Genomic DNA, 27,274 nt, shown 5'->3' on the forward strand with positions numbered 1-27,274 from the left:
GGATAACATAGGCTCCAGTAATGCTGAGCGTATGAAATATGATATGTCAGTTTAAAATCAGCCAAAAATAGATAAATTTAGAACGTGAATAGAATCAATTACGTCTATTGAACAAAGAAAAGAACTGAAAATGCAGGCGATAATTGGAGTTAAAACTGTAATTAAAATAATCTGCTTTGAAACATGCAAAATTGTTAACAGCAGCAAAAAATAGCTAAAAAGAGCATCCCCGAAATAACAAAAACAGCTGCAGGCATTCATGACAGAAGTTATGTTGTGTGGCAAAGCATAAAAGATATTAATTAATGAGACATTGTAAGTGGATAGATTTCTTGATTTCTTTACTGCAGTTTTGCTGCAGCTCACCTACTTGCAGGATTGTTTGCAAATAATGAACAGAAAGTTTACACAGCACTAAAACAATCCATGAGTATTCTGAACATAGGAAGCTCCACTTGCAAACCCTATTCCATCACAGAAAATGACCCCAAAGAGCCCCCTGCCACTATCTAGAGGTGTCACACTTTAAGGTAAGCATAAAAGAGATGCACATTTCAAGAGGGCTGTTCCAACATTTGTGTTTACCCCCACTCTCCTCTTGGACACTCCATTTCTCTGCTGTTTAGTGGCCTTCTGAAAGACTCCTTCCTTTTACATTGCATGGGACTGGGAATTGCGCACGACATTTGATCCCGCCGCATGTTACAAGAGCTTAACTGTTACTCATAAGTCAATGACTGCTACTAAAGCAGAAGAGACCTCATTTAAAATAGTCTCCCCATTGGTATAGGGTGTCTTCTCTGTTACGCAAATAGCACCAGTCTGTCTCGGATACATGCTGGCATTGTGGGGGAAGAGAGAGGGACTATGTCCTGTATATGGTGGACCTGCCCCCCCAATCCAACGAATTTGCACTCAAATTCTCAAATGCATAGTAAAAACGGCCTCTATGAGTATCCCTAATAAACGAGAAGCCCTCCTTAATGTTACCTGTTGGTTTTTCACGATACAAGCAGTCACTCACATGTTATACTATACAGGCAGTAAAAGATGTTTGACTCTGGAGGAATGATATGTAGAAGTGGCCTTTTTAAATAGAAGGGAGGAATTGGTTGCAGATACTCCAGAAGATATTTGAGTTACTCCTTTACCTGCTGGGCCTGGATTGAGTTTCAAAGCTTAAATTCTTAAAGTTCTTTGCCAAATTAGCCAAAATTGTTTACCCATTCTCTGGCTACTTCCTAAGTTCCAGCAGCCCCCTCCCTACTGGTAAGTAGCATCATCTTCGTTCACTCTTGTGTGGGTGTTCTGTTTTTCTTCTTTCAGACTACATATTCGGCCAATGAGGCTCTCCCCTTCGTGCCCCTGTCCCCCTCTTCCTGTAAACATAGTTGTTCTATTTTTTTTCTCCCTTGGTACACTATATGGCTTATTTACGAACACTGTCTAAAAGTTAGACAGTGTAAACTTAGACTAGACAGTCACTGAATAATAAATCTGTTGAATTTAAAAACTGTCTGGTCTAAGTTCAGACCACTTATTAGTTTGCTTAGTTAACGCCAAATGTGTGGTAACTTGTTGTAATTTACACTATGTCCTTTTTCTGGACAAGTCAGCAAAACTATCTGACACCTGATACATGTGGTGCAAGCATGTAAGACAGTTTTCTATCATGATTTGCTCCAGAAAACTCATTTTAAATAGTAATTAAGTCCCAATATATTTGTGTATTTTATACCTGTAATACGTTGTTTTTTTCAGATTTATGTTTCATTAAATTTCAAAGGAAACTCTCAAAGATTCAAATAAGAAGTAGCAAAGAAAGTTAGAACTTTAGTGGCCAGAAAGAAATACTGTAAATTATAGTGCTCTGTTCCAAGACATAGGTCTAAAATAGTCTATTTTAACCTCTTTCTGTCCCAGGACATAAATGTACATCCTTGACTAGGGAGGGGTTCCCAAGAATGGACGTAAACTTACATCCTATGGATATAACAAACAGAAAAAGAAGCCAAATATGCATCACCTGATACTGCAGGAAAGGCCCAATCAACCATATTCCCTAGTAGCCAGATTGCAATATGAGGGAGCTAAATGTTTAGTGCAATCTTGGGTCGTGATCAGTGGCTGCACGAGTCTGCACTGAACATTCAGCTCCCTGAGTTACGTCTTTGTACATTTTCTTTCACCTCTGTGATTTTACATCCTATAGATGGAGTGGGCTCAGAAGCTGAGCCGTGCCCTTTGCAGCAGAAGCCAGTTTTGATTAAAATACTAACCTCTGCTGTTAACCCCTTACTACAATGTTGATCACTGCATGTTAAATGTTCACAAAAAGTTATATAGTACATGTATCCAAACAAATACTACTAATAAATTCAACACACAAAACAAGCCCTCATAGCCATGTCGACAGAAAAATAAAAGGTTGTATTCCTTTAGAGAAAATATGATAGAAATTACCAAAGCGCTAACAATGACCTTAGCAATCCTTACCGGACACACTTTTATTTCTAGTAAATCACCAAAGCGGCCAAGATTCTAAGGTTGCCTGTCTACTTGCGTTGCGGTATCCCGCCGCGGATCTCCGCAGCCAGGGAACAGGAGCCAGCTGACGGATATCGCGGTGAGCCTGACAGATAGGCCCACCGGGGAAAATCGCGGCACTTCGCAGCATGCTGCAATTTGCCTACCATGAGCGGAGAGAATCAGGGGGGCTGCGCTTTCCATAGCAATGCTATGGAAAGCGTGCACTGTGTTCCCCGCGGCCGGATTATCGCTGCGGGGAACGCAATGCAAAACCGCCCATGGACAGACAGCCTAAGGCCTCCTTCCCACAAACGGATTTCCGCCGCGTAATTCGCGGCGAAAATCCGCTGCGTTGCCCGCAGCTATTAGGTTCTATTGAACCTAATAGCTCAGGGCACACGGTGCGGAATTCCACCGTGGAATTCCGCACCGTGAAATCTCCCGTCCTCCCCCGCGGCATGCTCTATTTGCCGCGGGTGTACGCGCTGACGGCTTCCATTGCAGTCAATGGAAGCCGTCCGTTCACGCTATCTCCCGCTGTAACACAGCGGAAGATAACATGAAAACGCTTTCCCGCCTACCGCGTCATATGACGCGGCCGGCCGCGTCACGTGACATGGTGGGTGTGTCATGTGACGTGGCGGCGGTGGGCGGGGAAGGGTCATGCGGGAGCGAAGAGGCCGGATCCGCTGGTAAGTATGGGGTCTCTGGGGGGCGCCGTGACGGGCTTCGCCGCGGGAGCCCGTCACGCTCGTGTGCAGCCGGCCTAAAGCTGGTCTAACAAATTAGATAGCTGTTTTGGCTAACATACAACCAACCCAACCATAAGCATACACACTCTTTATATCTATGGGGAGGAGTCACCCCCAGTAGTGATTATCTCCTGGGGGAACAAAGAATGGGTGGGGGAAGTTAAAATCTAGCATGCTCAATCCTCTCTTTGGTATCTGACCCCTTTCACAGTAGAACAAAGTCTCAAACATAAAACAAATGGAAAATGTAAATACACACAGTCATATCAATAATATACAAGGGGTACCCGGTTTATTTCATAGTGAGTGAATCTTTTGGACTTACCTTCATATCTGCATTATTAGATAAAATGTGCTCTGATTGTTACCCAAGTCCCAATTAGGGTGCCCACACACATGGTGATTGAGCTGCTGTAACCACATGTGACAAGTACATGCGGATCACTGCTAATTGTAGTGCAACATAGAGAATTGCAATGGAAGGGGGTTATCAGAGTTGCAAGAAGTCTAGACAACCCCTATCCCATGCATTAAAAAACAACTAAGCTCTGTTATTGGCTGCTGCCCCTGTGACATACAGTAAACTGCAGCTGTTAACATCACCGCTCAAATTCCAGCAGGAGTGTCGGAATTCAAATGATTCCAAACGATAATCGACCAGTGGAGATGGGCCATTACTCTTATCTTCCTAAACTATGGATGTTTATTTTATATGCTCATTAAGACAAGGCTTTGTGTGTGATTAGATTAGTGAGATGGTTATGTAAGGACGGCTTCACACAGGCGTGATTAGAACTCATTGATTTCAATAGGTTTGTTCAGATGCAGGTATTTTTCCTGCGCATATGTGAAAAATAAACGCAGTATGCCCTATTCTGCTATTTATTTGCACACCAAGAGTTGTCATAGAAGTCAATAGAGATGCGCCAACGTGAGTGCAATGTGCTACCGTAGGAAATGCTGATACGCTGCGTAACCGCACAGGAAGAACACTTTTTTAACTCATTAGGCTAACTAGTCATTTCAGTGGGTGGGAGCATCAGTGCGTATTTTTTGTGTACCGAAAAGCGCATGCATTGCGCTCATGTCTAGCCAGCCTAGGTCACAAACACCAACACAATCAGACCAAAATCTATTTTTAATCAATGCAAAAATTCAGGTAATTCCAAAGGGCTCACTTACTTTTTCTTGCAGGCGTATATCTAAATAAACCTGAACTCTGCAGTAAGTTACCTTCTATAGAGAGGACCTAGACTGTGCAGTATACTAGTTGCTTCTCTCTCACTGGAGGTTTTCAGTGTGCTCTGACTAGTTTCAGGACTTGTTTGAAGTTGATATAAAATATTTAGAGCGTGTGTACCTCATCAATATGCAGCATGGGTCGGTATAAAGTTTAATTTGAGATGCACAGAGGTGTAGAAGGGAATAAAAAGTAGAAGTAGTGGAAGTATTTTAAAATGTAAACAGACATGACACTTATCAAAACAAATGACTTTAATTGTCTTTGACAGACCTCACTTGACGAGACAGGTTAATAGGGGGAGAAAATAGCATATTTTGTGCCAAATTTCAGCCTCATCTATGCACATATATAAGGAATATTAATAGGTCTGCTTGAATCCATGCTTGCCATTTCATGAATGTATTGCCAACTACATTTTAATACATAGACATATACCATTTCTATTATAGCATCTTTCAAACTCTTCTTCAAAGGTAACAAGTTAGGTATTATCGTGACACGACCACACAGCCCTGCAAGCCCTGCTATTCCAACTCCAGCAGTGCAACAAGATGTCAATCATTCCCTTCTCTACTTATGCCATCTGAACTTGCATGAAGAAACACAAATCCTTTAATCACTTGAATGGTTCTAATCCGATGGTCTGTTTGTGCACTTTATGATGACACCCATGGATAGCAAAGTTCTAGCTGACTAATAGTGGTCACTGCTGTGTTGAATTGTCAAAGGAGGACTTTACTGAAGTCATTAGGACTTATGCTCATTTCCCTCATTCTACGTGTGAGAGTTACAGTACCTGATAATCCTCCTGCTGGTTTATTAGTCTGTACTTTATATTCCTTATCATTATTCTGCCCTAAGTGTAATAGAAATCATCTCCCTCTGCATTCACTTCTTGGGGAGCTTGTGATGAACTTAACTTCATACCCAGAATCTAGTCTGAGGAGGCAGAGCTGCAAGGGGAGAGGAGAACAGCAGCCTGAACCAATGAGGAGACAGGGGGTGTGTCTTAGACTAGTCTCACATAACCGGGTTGTATTCCGCGAGCGTATATTCACAGTGCATGACCTGTGTATGATCACTGAAGCAAATTGAGTATGGTCGCGTATGCGCAAATGTACAGCATATGGACAGCAAATCGTATGCGCATAAGAACAAACAATCAAGGAACGACATCAGAAGGTTCCCAACCCCCTGGAAACAATAGGCTTTTTCCTGTGCTGTAATGGTGAGATCTGTTAGCTTTACTGTGAAAACCATGTCTTCAGGACGGGATACTGTTCTCTAGGCTTGGCTGGTTTTACGCTACCTTTTTGAAAGTAGTATAAACCATTTAAAAGAAGAAAAAAAAAACTTATTCTTCTAGACTCTTCCTGCAGAAGAAACTGGAAGTTGCAGACAGCAGGTTGGATGGATGAGTTGCTCCTCTGACTCTGTCCTGCATTGTCTACCCACAAATTCCTTCTATCTTTAAGCCATTTTTATCTGGCCTCCCAGCAACGTGCGTACAAACCCGCATCCATAGGCAGTGTTAATTACGTATGCACTGTGTTTCAAACGCATCTATAGAGATCAATGGAGGCCATACACATGGAATCCGTGGTAAATAAGAGCATGCTACAATTTTTCTTCTGCTCGTGGAATTTTTCTTCTGCTCACAAATTCCTACACGCAAGTGTGAGCAAAACTGTGTAAGTTAAAACATTGGATTGTCTGCGTATTATCACGTATCATACGCTGGAACGGCTTTTGCAGAATCCGCAATTCAAATCTGGTCGTGCGAGTGTGGCCTAAAGTTGTCTCAGACCCCTTTAGACATTGTAGCTAAGCTGTAGCCACAGATAAGAGCTCTGTTCTAATGGAGCTGATAAAAAAACAGCAAATAACTAAGCAGTGAGAAAAATACAAGTAATCATCACTTAGAGGCTTCATTCACACTACCGCATAAACGGCGACATTTTTATGGCCGACCGATATACGTGACCATCTGAGGCATTGGTTTTCAATGCATTTATTAACATGGGCGAATATACAGCGTGTAAATATGTCGAACCATCAAAAATAGAACATACGCGATCGAAATATGGCCGGCGTAAATGTGGTGGCTAAAAAGATAGCTCTGGATCTATCTTTTGCCCGATATACGCTGGCGGGTCCTATAGAGTCCTATGGAAGCTGGAACAAAAGGGAGGGGGAAGCGTTTTAGCAGCGTCCAACGACTTATGCTGCCCATAGAAGTCTGTGGAGAGGAGGAAGACAGACAAACTAAAATCACAGCTTCATTGCTCAGTACTGCTGTTTAATGCACTACACAATACAGCTATTTATGTGCGTGTAACAAGGAGCAGAGGGGAGACATACAAGTCATGTAATTGCCCGAAATAGTGTTATTCGTCAGGTATATACACGGTAACTGACCCTGAAATGTTACTGGCAAAAGAACGCTTTAAGCACTATAACACTGCATTGTCCCTGAAACTCCAGAGGAAACATTAGGTACATGGAAAGAGCGGGCATTATCATCATGTTGATTCTTTAAATAAAAGCAGTAAAAATTCAAAAACATTATTGCCTTAATTTCTCAAGGCAATTGCGCTAGCATGTTCGCATGAAAAAGTTGCAAATTTTGGTGCATAGCATTTTGTTAAAAAATTGCAGCTTTTACAATTTTATGGCATACTTGCAACTTTTCACTTTTTTTTTTTTTTTTGTAAAGGGAAAAAATGGATTTTGCTTAGTTGACGGGCATGGCCTCCTATGGCCCAATATATTTACTACAATGTATGCCAAAAACTTATTTTAGTTTTGGCACATGGACTGCGGAAAAATGCACCAAATGTAGCAAGAGACATGCACATCTTAAATATCTAATGCATCTTAATCACAGTTTATATCAAGACAGGAGTGGAAAGCACATGGCTTTATAAATCACTGCCTGTCTCTTCCTTTGTATAATATTACTGAAGATTTTCTTTGGAAATCAGAAATAAATCAAATTGGAAATTGGTTTTGCATATATACATTGAGAGCGGATAAAAGAAAGGAAGAAAACAGGCATTATTACAGAAGGACAGCCGTACGCAGCTGTCCACGTATAGATGTCGACTCTGGAAATGACAATACAAGGGGTTCACTGAGCTCAACTTAATACAGCAATCCAGAATGATAATGGTGTTAATAAAGCATTAAGCCCAATGGTTATCCCTGTTGCCTTGCAGCACTGGAGTCCAGGGTTCAAATCTCACCAAGTGCATTATCTGCATGGAGTATGTATGTTCTCCACATGTTTGTGTTTGTTTTCTCCAGTTCTCCGGTTTCCTCCCACGCTCCAAAAACATACTATAGGTGAAATTAGCTTGTGAGCCCCAATAGGGGCAGGGGCTCAATGCAAATCGTGACATTCGCTGAACTGCACTGCGGAATAAGTATATACTGTACTACACAAAAAGAATAAAACAAATGAAATTCTGGTTGTTACATTTTTATCACCAGGACATAGGTATGTCAGATGGCTACAGTCGAGGCATATGAAAGCAGCTTAATAGCAAAATGATTTTAAAAAATGTAACTTCTACGAATGTAAAAAGAAAAGCATAACTTGCATGAATCTTTGAAGAACATATTCTACTTAAAAATGGAAATATTTTTTACAATCACAAGTTTTTATAGAAGGATATGGAAAAAAAATATAATGTAATGTTGGTACTGTAAGATGTTCCAGTACAAGCTGAACTTACTCCAGTTGGTTGAAAGATGAGTCCATCAACTTCATGGCTGACCTCTCTAGCAAAGCTTCCTTCAAGCAGCTGTCAGACATAAAAGTAATAATGTTAGAAGATAAAGAATATTTCTGTAAATTATTGATTGTAGAACTTTGCAGTAAATAGCAGCTTCTTTATTACAGCATACAGCTTCATTCACTTATCTTTCACTTCATTTATAATCTCTGCTCTTTAAAAACGAAAACCATCAACAGCTTCCTGTTGATGTAACAGTTATTCTATTTTTGTGCATTTGCTGAAAACGTAAAGGTTTTTGTTTTTTAGGAATTTACTCTTGATAACCTATTCCTTAGGAAAGGTCATCAATTGTTATCAATGGGGATTTGCTGCTCGAGATCCCTGCCAATCAGCTGATCCTCCAATCTACTGCCAGTGTTGCGGTGCTAGATGTCGACATAGTGGTCAGAGGCAGAAGTGTAATAGAAAGCTTCACTCCCATTGTAATCAATGGGAGCGTAGCCTTCTATTATACTTCTGTCTCTGACCATGATGCAGACATGCAACATCGCAACACTGACAGTAGATTGGAGGATCAGCTGATTGGGTCCCATTTGGACCATCCGCAGTACAGATAAAATGACTTTAGGACAGATTCGCGTAGATCCCGACTGGGCACAGGCCGGATTACACATACGGAATCCGACTTGCCTGTGTGCAGGCGGCCTTAAGCAATTAATAATAACTGAAGAATGAATTAAACTTTGGGTCAGTGGGGGCTTTCCATAACACCACTATGCCATAACCGTAGGAGAATGGATGGCACCGTACTTGAAGTGATACCTTCTAAGGGCTAAAATTGTATATATCAATTTCTAAGTAAAAGCAACTTTCCATTGTGCCAATGGAGGAGATTAACTCATGTAATTATGTAAAACTTGTCGGAATATACACAAAACTATCACATCAAGTTTTATACCCATTTATGATGCAAATGTACTAAAAAGTATAAAACATTGTGCCTCATGCACCACTAGGGTGTGTCTTAGCAGGAAATAGTGTGATAAATTCAACAGTGTGTACCAACATTTTGTTACAAACTCCGTTAACCAAAAGATACGATAAAGTTAGACAAATGTGTCTAAAGATGCGCCAAATTTATCATCCAGCATTAGCCACCTTTAAAATTTGGCAGATTTTTGGACTGTCTGGTCAACGTTTGCTATAACTATGAGTCAGGATTACTAAAAGTGTTAGAAACCCAAATGCATTTCTATGGTGGTAGAGTTAGCTTGTGGGTCTGGCCTCCAAGAAGGTGCCAGATTGTTGAGTTACATAATATTGGTATTTTGGGGAATCAGCATGTACACCCCACTTGTCTTTATATGCATTTGTTGTATGATTGAGGGTAATCCCTCCCTTCACTTGTGTCTGTGGTTACCACAAATTAAAGTAGTATCAATCTATATGGGAAGTATCTAGTAGTATCAATGCTATATGGGGAAAGTGTATAAGAATGCCAAATGGATACAAAGTATGAAAACAGAAATATAACAAAACAATAGACAGGTAACAGCATAAATAATTTACGAAATGTTCTGGCTGATATACTGATAATTTCACCTATTATAACATGGGAAAGAGAGGAAAAATTGCGAATACAAAATTTGGGATATATTTTGTCCTCCTGCACGAGCTGACGAACAGAATTCTGACAAGTTTTATGTTTCAATACAAAATGTATGAAAGGATTACAGCCGAAGCTTCCTGGTTTTGGCTGCATGTCAATTCCATAGAAATGTCAGAGTTTCTCTTTCTAAACATCTCTTTCCTGATATCATATCATTTCACTATTGATTATTCATGTATGAAAGCAGTGTCAGAAAACTACAAAGGCCCATTTCCTGGGAGCACAGCTGAAAAGAGAAAAATAGACATCTCGGGATAAATCAATGCTAAGCCACGTCTGGCTAAGACCACCCCACGCAGAGAATAAGCAATAGCAAATGTGCGGCTGAGAAATTGCCATGGCCTTTTATTGTCAAATCTATAGACGCTACAGTATGAAGTTGGTTAACTCTTTAGGACAGGAGACGCCAACTGATTTAGTCAAGCTTGAAAAGCAAATCTGTCTGATAAAAGAGATGTACGGTTTTGCTCTACATGGCAGGAATACAAGATTTTAAAATTGCGCTAGTAGTAAATACTTTGCAAATCCTAAAAAGCCGCAGAGATATTAAGAGACCGGCAATAAGAGCTAAGCTAGGTGTAAGCTCGAGAGCCGGTAATTTGATCAGCTCAATGACTCACTTGCTATATACAATACTATTATCTTATTAATCACCGCCATTGTGTGTATTAAGAAGGCACATTAAATTCCAAGCTCCATTTCAGAAAAAGACTATTTCACATCAAGATACACATTCACGTCAAGCTGATTTTAAATGTTCTCCAATCTAGCTCAAGCAATTTTAATAGAAATAAAGGGATTTTGAATGTGCTTTAAAGGGCATCTGTCATTGCTTTTAAGTAGTCCGTCAGTACTGATTTTATAATAGGCAGACTACTTAGCAGTGCCGTCAATACATTGCACGGTGGTCTTCAGTGATCACACCAGGAAAACAATGGAGGAGGCAAGTATAACACTTATATCCCTCGACTCAGTACGTCCTCTACTTTCAGCCCTTAAAGGGGTTCCGTCATTAGAAAAAAAAAATCAATACTCACCTATTCCTCCCCAGGCAGTCTTCTTACCAAATCATCTTCTCACCGATCTTCTTCTGGCCCCTCTAGTTCCCCGGGTCACCTCACAGCAAGCTGGACACCTTATCTTCTTCCTGTGATGTAGCGTGCATTTGCTACCTTCTGCTTCCTACAGGGCAGTGTACACTATATCACTAGTGTTCACTGCCTAGCAGAAAATGCCGAAAGCTCGGTAGCCTGTTTTAGCATGCAAGCGTGGACTATTGCTGTGACTGCATATGAGTTTTGCTACAGCAAGAGTGCTCATACAATCCTACTGCCGTGTTCATACAATCCCATCACCGTGGCCATTTAGGACCCCCTAACTCCAATCAGGGCATTTAAATGCCACGGTCAGAATTGATGGCGACATTGAAAGGGTTGACAGCTATGGTCCATAGCGGTGCTGATCAGAGCTGTTGCGGGTGGGTGTTGGCTGTAAGAAACAGCCGGCACCTGCAATCCCCCTGCACACAAACCCCGGACCTACATGACGTAAATGTACATCCTGGAGCGTTAAGGGCTAAAATTGGTACAAGGCCACAGCATAACAAAATGCATGAATGTGATATTGTAATTACATGCTGATGATTTTGTAACAAAAGATTAAGTATGAACAATATATATACTGAAACCATTTTTTTCAAACCTGCCTATTTGTCACTGAATATTTTATCATCTTCATTAAATGTTTATGGGAGCTGTGTTCTTGGCTGAGCGTCTGCTTTGAGCTGTGAAAACTGGATCCAGCTCTTTTCTTACAGCAGGAACTTAAATATAAAAGAATTAGGCCCACAGGAGCAGGTTGGATTCTGGCTGTGAGCCTGGCCGGTCACCCTGTGAACCTGCTATTACTGTATTGCGGATAGAAGCTACAGTTTTTTTCTCATTGTTTTTTTAATTTCCTCTGACGTCCCTAAGCGAAGATGTGGGAACCCGCAACCCGTATGCAATGTTAATGGAGGCTGCCCACGTGGATTCCGGCAGCAAAATAGAGCATGCTGCAATTTTTATTCGGCTTGTGGAATACGCAATTTAAGCCCTTCAATGCTTGTGTTTTTCTGCAAATCCTCCGAGTTAATGGCAATCGTGGATTCCGCAATTAGAATTTCCCTTCAAAACTGAAAATTACTGAATTCATGAATGGGTGTGAGTGAGACCTGCCTCTGATTGGCTCAGGCTGAGCCAATCAGGGGCAAGTCTGAGTCACACCCCCTTCACACCCACTGCAGGCCGGCCGCGCGGAACTCCGGCTGCCGGGAGCAGGTGAGTATATATATTTTTTTCATTTTAACACATTTCTGGATGAATTGCAGGGAAGGGCTTATATATTTAAGCCCTTCCCGACAATTCATCCCACACTCGCCCGCAGCGCATTGCTTTCAATGGAGCCGGCTGTATTGCCGGCTCCATTGAATGCAATGCGCTGGACAGCTCCGGCCCGTTTCTAATGAAACGCGGCTAGGAGCAGATTTTGGGCGATTTTTGGGCACCGGTCACGCGATTTGCGGATGCGCATCCGTCATGCGATCCGCAAATCGCGCGAAAAAACGCCCGTCTGACTAAGGCCTTAGAAGCAAGGTATCATTTCTCTGCTTTTATGGAAATTAGCTCTGGCTGTCCGATGCTAGGACTAGTTACAGCTGTCTGTTGAGGAGTGAGCACTCAGACAGGATTTCCAATTCTGACCAAAACAACGTTTTTAAACATAATGATGGAGAAAGCAACATTAGTACAGAAAAAATGAGTCTTCCGCTAGATGGTTAAGAAAGCAGTGAATAAAGTTTCACTGAAGTACTTCACATGTAAGTCACTGCTCCTTTTCCGTCAGTTTTCCTTTGCTTTTTTATGGCTAGAATTGCGTGCTCTGCAGAACTACTCTTGCAGTAAAAAGCAAACCAACAGAACTGACAAGGACACTTATTATAAGTCAATGGGATCTGTCCACATTCCTTGAGACTGCTTACGGACAAAAGTAACGATGCCAATGTGTACAGAGCCTTACTTTAAAAGTTGATATTTCAATGTAATTTGCATAACAAAGGGACATCTTTTTTAACCAGTCAACAAATAGTTTTTTATATTTAATAGAAAAGTAATAGAAACTGAAAGTCCAAATTCAAATTTTCAGAAAATACTATAGGAAGCACTTATTAAACTTTCACAAAGTAACACAATCCTTGCAAAAAAGTAATCTTCATCTGTATTAAGAAACACATTTCTGACAGACACATTAAATTATTAGCATCAACAACATAGGTAGAAGGCGAGCATCAGACATCTAAATAACCTGCAACTGTAATCGCATGTAAATAAGCAATCATCCTCCTAAGGCACTCCTCTGAAACATGAACTCTGCCAGCCATCAAATAGAATTTGGAGAATAAATTACAATGTTCTAATAGCACTGAATGATAAAGTGAAGGCTCTGCACAAAAATACCTATTCCCCATTCCATAATGTATCCTGTTATCTGCAGTAATTGTTGACAAAATACCCTGCAATTTTAAAATGATATAAAAAAACCACGTAATTGAATAATCATGTAATGGTTGTGTATATAAAAACAGTGCTTACAGGCGCCATTGTGCTCATATCTCAGGATTACAGAAGGCATTAAACAATGATTGACATTTCGGCTAAAAACTAAAGTCTAATAAAGAGTTTCATCTTTTTGGAGTAGTGGGACTGAAGCAAAACGAAGCAAAAAGCTGAAACTTAAGCTGCATGTTCTATCTTAACGCGTATTACGCATGATAGAGTCCTTCTGTTCTATAAGGATGTGTATGAAAAAGGCTGTACATACACAATTACATAGCTATGTGTGGCGTTTTATATGCTGGTTGATAGGAAATAAAACAAGGCAAGTAAAAAAAAAAAAATAAAAAAAGAAACCAGGAAGCCAGTCCATGACGGCGTGCCTGAGATAAGCTGTCATGTGCAGGCATATGCAAATCACAATCGTGGTGATATGCAGCTCCACACGCTGGTAAAACGCTACATTCAACATTGTTTGCTCATAATTATTTTGTCCTGAATAAAGTCAGACACACACTGATGCAAAAAAAAGGAAAATCTAATGTGGTACGCAATATGCATTTATGGATCGCAGAGTCAATGATTTTGAGAACTATCACAAATTGCCGCAAAGTGCTACCAGAAAAACAGGGTAACCGCCCTGACAAGGGCGGCCTTATACAAGAACCTCATCCTAATATCTTCCTAGCAAGGCCTTAGCCTTCCAAAATGTTTCTACATGAATGTTTTAATTGAAAATGACACAAACTTAGAGCTTATCAAGTAATCTAATATATCAGTATGGATATAAAGTACCGTATATTCCAGCATATAAGATGACCTTTTAACCCCGAAAAATCTGCTCTGCAGTCGGGGGTCGTCTTATACGCCAGGTATACAGTGTCCAAAAAAAAAAAAGCAGTACTCACCTCCCACGGCTTTCTGCGGCGGTGCTGCAGGCTGTCGCTCCCTCCTCATCGCCGACAGAGCATTGCTTTCTGGATGCTGGGCTTGAAATTCCCGCCTCCAGAAAGCTAATGCTGTGATTGGATAAATCATGTGGCGTCAGCCAATCACAGGCATTCAATTACATCATTGTCATTGAATGGCTGTGATTGGCTGACGCTGCCTGAGTTAGCTAATCACAACATTAGCTTTCTGGAGGCGGGGATTTCAAGCCCCGCATCCAGAAAGCAATGCTCTGTCGGCGACGAGGAGGGAACGACAGCCTGCAGCGCCGCAGAACACCGCGAGAGGTGAGTACTGTTTTTTGTCCCCCTACACCGTATTCCCGGCGTATAAGGCGACAGTTGGGGGGTCGTCTTATATGCCCAGTCGCCTTATACGCTGGAATATACGGTGCTACTCATAAAGAAAAAAAGTGCATACCTGTTTAAATGAGAGCACCATCAAGAAAGTCCACTAAATTGTACATCAATAGTTCCAAGATGTGCAAAACCAAAATGCATATTGAACTAAATCAAAGCTCATACAGCATGATAAAGTCTTATTGGTACAAAATGAAATTCATCAATGCTCAACACAGTGAGAGGGGTTCTATACAGAGTGAAGTAATTAATAAATGGAGCCAGTAATATCTACTATATACTAATGACAGGTAGCCATAGGCCTAGCATGCAAGCCTTAAGGCATAATTGCAAAAATAAAGCGCATGCCAATCTCTCAACAGTGGAAGACATAAAAGTGCATAAACAATTCTGAAACTAATTCCGATACCCATGTGAGGCCGGGACCTATAAGACAGAGGGGAAGGACAGGTAGTGATGTCAGATGCCGGATACACATAGCATGCCACTACATGAGACATGTTGGAAAGAAACCAATAAGTTGAATTGCCCATGTACCAACGTCTGCAGATAGATGGATATGCACTTTACCACTGCCATTGCACATGTATACCAGTATGCTAGGCTTGCTGCTTAACATGGTGGAGAAGCAAATCGAAGAGTGTCTGGATTGTTTATGCACTTTATATTTGCCACTGCGGATGGATTGTTATGACAGTTCTGGAAATCTGAGCCAAAAACTATAAAACTATGACTGGAAAAATTAAACAAAAAAGGGGTTGTTCACATTGTTAGGGTGCACCTACAAGTTTCAGGTATTCATCCTAAAATTTGCATATTTTATTATTCTGTTATTTTTCCTTATTTTTTATAAGCACCGTAGTTTTTCTAGTTTGAAGAATTCAACTCCTTTCGGACACAGCCAGCTTTGTCCGCAAATCTTTTGATTTTATTCATGTGTGCTAAAGAGCTATAACTTTATTTTTCATCAACACGGCAGTAAGCGGGCTTGTCTCATGGAATGAGTTGTACGTTTAATGTACCATATAATGTATTAAAAGACATGTCAAGTATTTATGTAGCACGGAAAGGGGGAAAAATGCAGATGAGCAATTTTTGGGATCTCATTTTTGCAGAATTCTTTATGTGATAAAAATGACGTTAAGTCTATTCTGTGGATCAGTGAGATTACAGCAATATTAAATGTGCACATTTTAGGTTGTGTTTTATTACATTTTTTTTTTTTTTTTTAATTCTTTATTTTTGCAGATTTTAGTTCCATAACAACTGACTTACAACTTTCAAGTTCAGACTTACTCGTATTTCCAGTTAACCTTGTTACTAGGTAACTGGTAAATTAAGGAACTCTTCAAATAATCATAAAAATATGTAAACATGAAAACATGTTAGTAAGGTGCTTTATACTAAATCAGAACTTGCCCCGCTTCACGGCTCCGTCTGTGGACCTTTCCGTTGTGTACCGTGTGGGGCTTCGGACCTATGTTCACGGAATGATATATTCAATAACAAGGACAAACAGGACACATGAGGGGAATACAACAGTAGTTATAGGTGGGTTTGTTTCTGATTCAGGGAGACAGGGAAGCACAGTTGGGGAAGAGAGAGTGGGTTAGTTAGTTAAGTAACCGGCAGTATTCCTCAGAATCCTGGAAAACCATCCAGTGGTACCATATTCTGCGAAAACTTTCTTGTGTGCCCTTAAGTGACGCAGAAAGATCCTCCATCTCCTTAGTCCAGTTAACCGTATTTAGCCAAAGTGCCAGTGTTGGCGGCTCTGTCTGCCTCCAGCACCTGGCAATGCAAGACCTCGCCGCCGCCACCAGGAAGCGTACCACCGATTTTTTGTATGTAGCCAGCGGTATATCAGTATGGTGTAGGAGGAAGAAAGCTGGAGATTTTGGCAGAGGAAAGTGAGTGAATTTGGATGAGATCCGCCAGACTTCCGACCAGAAGCCCGCCAGCACCGGACAGTCCCAAAAGACGTGTAGCATGGTTCCCTGTCCCCCTCCACATCTCCAGCACGTGGAGGAGACTGATGGGAATAACCTGTGTAGTTGGGAGGGCACCCTGTACCACCTGGAGAGAATCTTATATCCAGCTTCTTGTATTCTACTGGATATGGATGAGGAGTGTGTGATTGTGAAAATCTTGACTCTATCTTCCAAGGTAAAATTGATTCCCAGTTCCTCTTCCCACTTCTCCATGTACTTTGGGGGCGCGGCTTCCGGTTGTGAGGTAAGAATATTGTATATTCTGGATAAGGTGTGTCTAGCAGGACCCTCTTCGGTACATATGGATTCGAATTTTGTTTTTGTTCGAGCGAATGCTTTAGGTTGGGGTAGTGACTGTAGAAAATGTCTTAGCTGTAATGTCTGCCATAATGGGAGCGGGGCTGGAACCGTAGGTCCCCTCAAGGTGTCCACTGAGAGCCACATGTCATTCTGTATGAAATGCTCCGCTCTATATCTACCCTCCGTGAGCCATGTATGGAATACTCCCCTCTCCCCTCCCGGCTGGAACTTCGTGTTACCCAAGATCGGGAACAGTGGTGATGGGCTGGGGGATATGTCTGCCCTCTCTAATACTCTGGACGCTACTGTTAATGTTGGTCCGATAGTGGGGTGGTGTTTCAATGCCTCCGGGTTAGGGCTGCCAGCCCACGGGAGAGCCACCAGCGGCACTGGGGAAGCGGCTTGCTCGATAGCTATCCACTGCTTAAGCGCGGAGTGTCGGTGCCAATCTATTATTCGAACAAGGTGGGCCGCTTGATGGTATCCTGCAAAGTCCGGCAGGCCCAGCCCGCCCTCTTTTTTTGGTCTGGTCAGCGTACTACGTGCAATCCGGGATGCCTTTCCTGCCCAGATGAATGTGGAGATGAGTGAGAGTAGGTGTTGAAAAAATCCCTTTGGGACGTGTATGGGAAGGGCTTGTAATAGGTAAAGTACTCTAGGGAGTACGTTCATTTTAATGATTGCCCCTCTGCCGAACCAGGAGAAAATACCCTTGGTCCATGAATTAAGGTCCTTTCTGATCCAACTTAGCAGCGCTGGGAAATTAGCCGTGTATAGGTCCTCATTGTTCGGTGTTAAGTTAGTCCCCAAGTATTGAATCTGGTCCCTTGCCCAAGTGAATGAAAAGAAATCCTTGAGCTCCTCTATTTGTGGTTGTGTGAGCGAGATATTGAGCGCTGCTGATTTATGGTAGTTGATTTTAAAATTAGACAGTGTGGAATATTGTTTGATCTCGGTCATTAAGTTTGGCAGTGTTACTCGTGGGTCTGAGATGAAGAATAGTAGATCATCTGCATAAGCAGCTATCTTGTGTTCTGTGTCCCCTGCGGTAATCCCATGAATGTTTGGATTTGCGCGGATCTTTGTCAGTAATGGCTCTAAACACAAGATGAATATCAAAGGTGACAGGGGGCAGCCCTGTCTTGTCCCGTTCGAAATGGGAAAGGATGTTGAGAGCTGGCCATTTACTCTTACTGCTGCTGTTGGGTGGGAGTATAGGCTTGTGACCCACTGTAGCATGTTAGGTCCCACTCCCATGTGTGTCATCGTTGCAAACAGGAAGTCCCACTCCACCCTGTCAAAAGCCTTGTCCGCGTCTGTGGACAGTAGGCATACTGGCAGAGGGAGCTTACGCGCTGTGTGTATTAAGTTGATGGCTTTAGTTGTGTTGTCCCTAGCCTCTCTCATTGGGACAAATCCGACCTGATCCTTATGAATTATATTTTGTAGGTAGGGGGAGATCCTGTTTGCAAGGATTTTGGCGAACAATTTCAGGTCCGCGTTTAACAAGGAGATTGGGCGGTAGCTTTGGCACTGTGAGGGGTCCTTACCCTCCTTATGGATAACCGAAATATGTGCTGTCAGCGTGTCTCTAGGTATTTTGTTCCCGGTGATTATTGAGTTAAGGGCATGGATGAAGTGGGGGGATAGAGTTTCCTTGTATTTCCTGAAATATGTTATAGTAAGCCCGTCTGGACCTGGGGCTTTCCCCGGCTTAGAATCTACCAGCGCTTCCGCCAGTTCCATTGGGGAGATGGGCGCCTCCATCATGTCTATTGCCTCCTGAGGGAATTTGCACAGATTCGTCTGTTGCAGATATTCCCTGATTGCGGCTCTCTTTTGCTCTCTTGCCTGGTCGGATTGTGGAGGGGCTAAGTTGTACAGGGAGTGGTAATATTCCCGGAACGCTTCGGATATTTGTTGAGGTAAGACCTTCATGCGGCCATTAGGTGCAGTGATGTGTGGGACATACGTGCGAGCTCTTGCGGTACGCAGAGCTCGCGCTAACGCGCGGCTGGGCTTGTCTCCAAATTCATAATAGTGGCGCTTGCATTTCATTAGGCTTACTTTGGCCCGCCCCAGGCAGCTAGAGCGCACCTTTTCCCTTAGCTGGGTTAGCTCTGCCCCCTTAGTGCTGTCGTGGGTAGATTTATGGGAGGTCTCTAGCACCTGGATCTGGTCCAGGAGCTTCTTAAGGTGTGCGGATCGTTCTTTCTTGATTCGGGAGCCTATGCTAATGCAGAGTCCCCGAATCACGCATTTGTGGGCCTCCCATATCGTTAGCGGGTCCACGTCCGGGGTGGTGTTATGTGTAAAATAGTCTTTTATTGTTTTGTGGATCTCTTCCGAGATTCCTGGGTCGTGGAGGAGCGATTCATTGAGCCGCCATTGCCATGTTCTGTTGTATAGCGAGGGTAGTTTCAGTGTAATCGTGATCATGGCGTGATCCGAAATGGTAATATTGTCTATTGAAGCCGAAACTAGGGACGCTAGTGTGGAATGTTGGACGAGGAAATAGTCAATTCTGGAATATGTGTTATGCGGATGGGAGAAGAATGTGAAGTCTTTGGTGTCGGGGTGCAATACTCTCCAGGCGTCTACCAGTTGGTGTTTATGGAGCGTTCTTTTGATCCTGCGATGTATAGGTGTAGAAATACTATCTGACCCTTTCGATGTGTCTATCCGTGGGTCCAGGGGGACATTGAAGTCTCCACCTAGCACCAGGGTGCCCTCCTTGAATTCGTCCAAGTCCTCCAGGGTCCTTTCGAGAAAGGACACCTGGTCGGAGTTGGGGGAATAGATTGCGGCAAATGTTACTGTAGTGCTGGCGAGCTTACCTTTAAGGAACAGGAATCTACCTTCCGGATCGCACCGCGTCTCCCCGTGTTCCCATGGTATGGAGTTGGACAGAAGGATTGAGACCCCCTTGGTCTTGGACTCAGCATTCGTACTGTGATACGCATTTGGGAATCTGGCATCCGCGAATCTCGGGCAGGCGTTCGTCCGGAAATGGGTTTCCAGGATAAAGGCCACTTGCGCTCTCTTCTTCCACAGTAGATGGAGGATGGAGGACCGTTTCTCTGGAACATTTAGACCTTGAGCGTTAAGAGACACTATTAACAAGTTATTCACGTCTGTTGACATGGTTGCCCAAGTACCTTAGGGTTGTCTAAGCAGGAGGGGGGTAAGAGTGTTGAGTATGAGGGGGATAGGCACGATAAGGGTTGGGGAAGGGGGGCTAGTTGGGGAGCACAAGACACACTGGGGAAACAAGACAACAGAGAAATAAACTTCTAACCAGTCTAATGGTTAGCAACTGTAATTCAATCAGGGAGCCTGCCCGTCCCACACTTAGGGGCAAGACTGGACCCCTGATACCCTACTGGGGGAAAACGTGGAGGACCACCGAGTCCGCAAGGCCGCCTCCGGGCCTCAGTCTTTCAACTTGATCTATCGGGGAATCAGTCCTTAATAGATTCTTCTTGTGGTTGTTTCTTTCCTTTACGATCTTGCCTAGGAGCTCCTAGCCGCTACAGATGAAAACGCTAGTTGTCCGAGAAACTGTGTAAATTTAATCCCGTATAGTCCGCCAGCCGTGAGATTGCTTCAATCTAAGAGCACTTTCTGGGAGAATTTAAACTTTGAAAACTAACGAGAACGTGGTTGTCAAGTCTGTGGTTCGATGTTCAGGTAACGCAAGGTCGTTTCTATGCTTGTGTCATTGGTGTCTTCCTCACCGGGGAACTTTTGACTCAGAGTTGTGTTGGAGCAGGGTCCCAGGGTTCTGTCCAGTCCGGTACCGGGACTGCAGGGGCCTGCAGGAACTCAAATGCACCTTCCAGGTCTGTTGGGGTTCTGACTATAAAGATGCGTCCCCGTTTTCGGAGGATTAGATGAAAGGGGTGACCCCATTTATATGTAGCATCTGCTTTGCGTGCTGCCTCGAGCAGGGGACGGATCATTCTTCGGCTGTTAAGGGTCAGCCTGGAGACATCAGGCAGTATTGTAATCTCCGCTCCGTGGAATTTGACTGGCCCTCTTTCCCAAGATAGACGTTGGATCTCCTCTTTTTGCCTATAGAAGTGCACTCGGCAGATTACGTCCCTAGGCAGATTGGCGTTACGTGTTCTTCCTCCAAGCGTTCTGTGTACCCTGTCCAGTTCTATTGCTCTGTCCTCGGGGCGCTGCAGCAGTTTGTTGAAAATGGCGGTTACACATTCGTGTAGCGCGTCTGGGGGTATGTCTTCTGGGAGGCCTCTTAGTTTTAGGTTGTTACGACGACCTCTATTCTCGATGTCATCAAGGTGAAAGGTCAGGTCTCTAATCTGTTTCTGCTGCTTTTCTATTATAGTAGAGAGCTGTTGGAAGTCTGTAGACGAAACCTCGGGGTTTTCTTCTAGGGCTGTAACCCGTTCTGTGAGGGCCTGCACTGAGTGACTGACTGTGGCGATGGCTTTATCGTGTTTCTCTTCAATACGCCGCAGTTGTGTCTCTAGGTCTGTCTTGGTAGGTAATGCGCGGATCATGACCCATAAGGCTTGTAGCGTTTGTGAGTCATCAGCGGGTGGCGATATTGGGTCATCTGGGGTCCCTCTTATAGGTGATTGTGGGGGGTTAGGGCCCGGCGCGTTGCAGTAGGCTCCTGTATTAACCCCTTTCGTACGGTGGAATTGGGTATGGGGGGACATGGAGCTCTCCTGCACTTCTATGGCATTATCTGCTTTTTCCATTCTGGGTTGGGTAGGGACAGTCTCTTGGCTGTGCGCATTTGTCTTTGCTGTGACATGGTGCCCTTGTCTGCTCGCCTCCTGCGGCCCTCCTTTCTTTGAGTTTAACGTGGGTATTAGGCCCTCCAATGTCTGAGTGAGGGCAGCCTCCATGCCATCTGAGTGTGTCCTCCCGGTGGCGCTGTGCCCCTGCCTGGCAACCACAACTTCCCCCACTCCCCCTGGGTGCTTTGGTGAGTTGGTGGGGTATTTCTGTGTTGTCCCCTGCTCTTTAGCCCCTTTCCCCTTACTGACCGTGTCTGCAGTCTCTCCCGGTGAGTGGGTTCCTGCTCCTCCCGCAGTCTGCCTTCTTCCCACCTCGTGGTGTCTCGGCGCCATCATGCATGGGGGAGGGGGGGATCTCCTTGCTCCCTCGGAGTCTGTGTGCGGAGCCACCGCTCTCTTGTCCTGCTCTGCGGCCAGATCTGCTAAGCTGTGCCGGTTCTTGTGATTGGCAGGTTTCCCTACCCCGGTACTGCCTGGCTCCTGTGTCTCCACGTCCCCTGCTGGCTTTCTGCTTGTTCCCAGCGTCGGAGTGGTGAGGTGATGCTGCGCTCCTGTTGTGCCCGGTGTCGGCGTGCTTGCCTCTCCGTTCTGCAGCCGTTCGGGTTCCCCTTGCTGTGCCGTGCTTTCCGCTTCTGACGTTGCCTGTCTGTTCATTTGCAGCGGCGATGAGGGAGCCTCCGTTCTCCTGAGCGGGTGTAGCGCGCGCTCCACGTGTAGAGCCGGCGCCATTCCGGCGGGTCTCTTCTCCGTTCCGGCGCTTGCTCCTTGCAAGTATCTGCTCAGAGGGGATTTACCGGCGTGCGCCTGGCTTGTTCTTCTCTTCCCCACTCTGGTCATCATTCGTGGGGCTGTTTACTCTGCTTTTTCTTGGCTTGCTGGTGTCTAGCGGCGACGGAGCTCCGAAGCTTGCGACCTTACTCCTCCATGTCTAGCCACGCCCCCTCGTTTTATTACATTTACATAAAATCTTTTCTATTTTTAAATTGACTTTTTGTATTTCTTGGAAATCTGCCTGTACAATTAATCCAGTAGGCTCACCATTAGCCCCTTGAGTGGCGGGTTTCTTACCACCCTGTCAGACTCACCAGGGTAGGTTTTTTTAAATGGGCCAATCATTTAATTTTCAGTCGCGTTCCAACAGCCATAACTTTTTCATTTTCCATTGGCACAGCCATGCGAGGGCTTGTTTTTTGTGGAACAAGTTGTACTTTTTGATGACATCATTTTTGGGTATATATAATGTATTGCATAACTTTTGTAAAAAAAATTTGTAGGGAGATTGGGGGAAAAAAAGAAATTCTGCCATTTGTTTTTGGATTTCATTTTTACGGCGTTCAGCGTGCAGAATAAATAATGTGATAACATTTTCTGAGTCAGCACAATCCCGGTGATACCAAGTTTATACAGTTGTTTTATGTTTTGCTATTTTTGTACATTTAAAACTTTTTTTTTCCTTGAAGGTTTGCTTTTGTGTCGCCACATTCCAAGAGCCGTATTAATTATTTTTAATTTTTCCATTGCCAGAGCTCTAGAAGGCCTTGCTTTTTGCGGGATGAACGCTAGCCTTCATTTATCTAATTTTTAGGAACATGTAAAATTTTGATCGCTTTTTATTCCCATTTTTTCTAGTGGCAAGATTAACAAAATCTGTAATTCTGGCATGTTTTTTTATTTTTCACTGCATTCTCTGAGTCGTATAAATAATGTATTAAAGTAATTCTACAGGCCAGTACGATTACCCCAATACCAAATTGTAATAGTTTTTTTCTTTTTCGCTACTTTTTTACAGTTTAAAAAAAAAAAGTAAAAGTTTTAATCACCCTCCTCCTGCCATATCTATAATAAAAAAATCTAAAACATAAAAGAAAAATACATATTTGGTATCGCTGCGTCCGTAAATGTCCAATCTATCAGAGTAGTGCATTATTTACCTCGCAAGGTGAACATAATCCGAAAAACAAATAAAGAACGCCAGAAATGCACTTTTTCAGTCACCCTGTCTCCCAGAAAAAATGCAATAACAAGCGATCAAAAGAGCGGCCAACATGGAGAGTCGCATGTGAGGAGAGCTCCCCAGGGGAAAGTCTAGAATCCTTATAAAATCCTGGCCTTATCAGACTCCTGTTGCCCACAACACCGCTAAAGGACCTCTAGATCCTGAAGAAAAAACTGGACGGCAGCTGGGAGCAATAACAGCCTCCTGACACCCACAGCAAGACCGTGGGCCGAGGCAGAGGAGAAGTGGCGCCAACGCCCTGATCCCCTCTCGCTCTTCATTTGGCGCCAACTCGTCTGACCCACCTGCCTGCAGGCTAAACCAAGGTTTGCGTGCCCCGTCCTCCCTTACCCAGGCGCAACTTAGCCGGTAAGAATCCCCCTTTTAGGACCTGTGGCTTGCTGGACCGCCTCGTCTGCCGGGCGGCGACCCGCGCCTGGTTATAACCTGAACGGAGTGGGACCCTCCGAACCCTCACCACTTGAGTCGTGCCGCCGCTGCAAGACCTGGGCAGGGGTTGCGGTCCGCCTGTCGCTCCGCTCGCCCCGTCGCCTCAAGACCTCCAGCCACCGCTTGCCTGCAGCGCCCCGCACTCTGTCACCTCAAAACCTTCAGGCGCCGCTTGTCTGCGGAGCCCCGCGGCGGCCGACCCGGACCTGACCTCGAGAGCAGCGAGCCTCCGGTGCCTACCTCCACGAGGAGTACCTCCTGCAAGATCCCGACCGGAGCCACGGTTTGCTAAGCCGCCCGTCTTCTGCTCACCTGGGAGCCATTCCCTGCAGCCGAGCATCCGATCCTCTGTCGGTCGGGGGGCGCGGTCCGTCTCCCGGCCCTGGGAGCCGACGATCAGCGGTGAGAACCAGCGGGATACTGCAGACCGCCTGTCCGCCCCTGCATAACATCCTGCTGCCGCTTGCCGGCGGAGCCGGGCACTCTGCGAAGCGCTGGCCGCGGCTTGGGAGAGGAGGAAAACAAGAAACCCTTCTTCCAAGCAGGGGGATCGGGCCGCGACCGATCCGGCCGCCTCATCTGCAGCCCGCATCCAGGCTGATCTACTGGACACTCGGCGTCCTCCTGGAGCACTGGACTTGAAAAATCCCCCCTCTCGGACCCGGCCCTGCGGAGCCGGAAACAAACTATGAGTAACTAGTGGGGGCAGGGGGACAACACAGATGCCCTGCGGAGCTAGCTCATGGAACTGTAAACCTGGGCACAGTAAAATCCTCCTCACCCCCCCTGGAAAGCACCCCTTGCTGCCCACACCGTTAGATAGTGACGTCCTGGAGGGGAGACGGGAGACTGCCCCAAGATATAACTCCCACGCGGGCAGCGATCCACCTGCCGGACAGGCAATTGGTCCCACAGAAAACATTAAAGGGGTTGTCCCGAGAAAGCAAGTGGGGGTAAGCACTTCTGTATGGCCATATTAATGCACTTTGTAATATACATCGTGCATTAACTATGAGCCATACAGAAGTTATTCACTTACCTGCTCCGTTGCTAGCGTCCTCGTCTCCATGGTGCCGTCTAATTTCAGCGTCTAATCTCCCGATTAGACGCGCTTGCGCAGAAGGGTCTTCTCCCTTCTCTTGGGTCTCGGCACGAGCGGAGTTCTGGCTCCGCCCCTTCTACGCGTCATCACGTAGCTCCGCCCCATCACGTGTGCCGATTCCAGCCAATCAGGAGGCTGAAATCGGCAATGGACCGCACAGAGCCCACGGTGCACCATGGGAGAAGACCGGCGGTGCATCGTGGGCGAAGATCCCGGCGGCCATCTTGGTAAGGTAAGTAAGAAGTCGCCGCAGAGCGGGGATTTGGGTAAGTACTAAACGTTTTTTTTTTTTTAATACATGCATTGGGTTTGTCTCGCGCCGAACGGGGGGCCTATTGAATAAAAAAAAAACCCATTTTGGCGCGTGACAACCCCTTTAATCTCTCTGTATACTTTAAATTGTGACGTTGGAGCGTCAAGACAGAAATCTATAGCCATTAGCAAGCAGCATTGCCGCGCGAGGCTATTGTCGCCTTCCACCGTTGCCACCGTTTAAGATTTGGATAAATCCTGTATAACTGTGACCCAATCTATTGGACCCCTACCCTCTAACAATTACAGTAACTGCATAGTTACAAGGACTTTATAGTCTATAGCATCTAAATCCTGCGAGAATTGCATCAAATCTTTAGAATTGCTATCCGACATTTTTCGCAAGTAACAGTACCTGAAGCCGTTTACATCAAGCTGCTGCAGGGGGAAAAAGACGAAGAAAAACCCCTTCTCTCTATAAAATAATATACGAATCTAACGCCATCTATTATGAGTACACGTGCCAAAAGCGGCTCTGCAGCAGAGAAACTAAAAGAATTTGCCCACACTGAAAACTCCGATCATACCCCGCGAGCGTCGTGACCTACCCAGATGAGAGAACTTGAAGACGACATGGGGCAACCCCCGGAACCAACCATGCGACAGCTTCTAGAAGCAATTAACACCTGCAAATCCTCTCTCACCAACAAAATAGAAGAGATAAAGTCTGACGTCTCCTTGCTAAGACAAGACCTACAGAACATGCGAGGCAGAATGCAGGAGATGGAAGACCGCATCTCCAACGCAGAAGACTCCCCCCTGCTGCAGTAAAAAAAGCCATAAGAATATCAGAATTTTGCCAATCTAAAACAGATGATCTGGAAAATCGGTCGTGCTGTAACAATCTGCGCATTATAGGCCTGCCGGAAAAATCAGAAGGCTCCCACCCAGAAATATTTGCCGAGACCTGGCTGAAATCCTTACTGGGTGACGACACCTTCTCCGCTCACTTCACAGTGGAAAGAGCCCACCGAGTCCCAGCAAAACCGCCACAGCCGGGAGCCCCCCCGCGCCCATTCCTAGCAGGGATCTTGAATTGCAGGGACCGAGATGCCGCATTACGCCAAGCCAGACTAAAGGGCCCACTCAAATATAACAACACAACGATTTCCATATTCCCTGACTTTTCTGCCGAATTACAAAAACAAAGAGCCACCTTCATGGAAGTTAAGAGAAAGTTTAAAGAAAGAAATATCCCCTACTCAATGGCATACCCAGCCCGTTTGTGCATCGTGGCACAAGGAAAGGCGATCTTTTTGCAATCTCCCACTGAGGCCCTTGAATGGCTTGATATGCACCCAAAGTCACCGAGAAACGTTTGATCCTGTTACAGTTATGGCGGGACTCTAAACCCAGTTATAATTTGCATTGCCAATACCCCTCTGACTTATAGATGGCGAACTGAACGGCTGTGGCACTCAAATTACAGTCAAGGCCTAGCGGTCGAATTGAGCCCTCTATAGGCCATCGGGATATCCTCTCCTAATAACACCTGCTACTTCTAGATAGATTGCAGCTAAA

The 27,274-nt window shown here is 44.5% G+C and overlaps 1 protein-coding gene across 2 annotated transcripts in view; it reads right to left on the reverse strand.

The window, feature by feature from the left end:
- RNGTT (RNA guanylyltransferase and 5'-phosphatase) overlaps positions 1-27,274 on the reverse strand; it is a 347,964-nt gene that overhangs the window by 123,309 nt on the left and 197,381 nt on the right. For both annotated transcript variants that reach the window (XM_066605238.1, XM_066605244.1), the window contains one exon: positions 8,262-8,330. In XM_066605238.1, coding sequence (XP_066461335.1) covers positions 8,262-8,330 — 69 coding nt within the window. The remainder of the gene's footprint in view (positions 1-8,261; positions 8,331-27,274) is intronic.

The sequence above is a fragment of the Eleutherodactylus coqui genome, chromosome 1, assembly GCF_035609145.1.
Source record: "Eleutherodactylus coqui strain aEleCoq1 chromosome 1, aEleCoq1.hap1, whole genome shotgun sequence".
Lineage (NCBI taxonomy): Eukaryota > Metazoa > Chordata > Amphibia > Anura > Eleutherodactylidae > Eleutherodactylus > Eleutherodactylus coqui.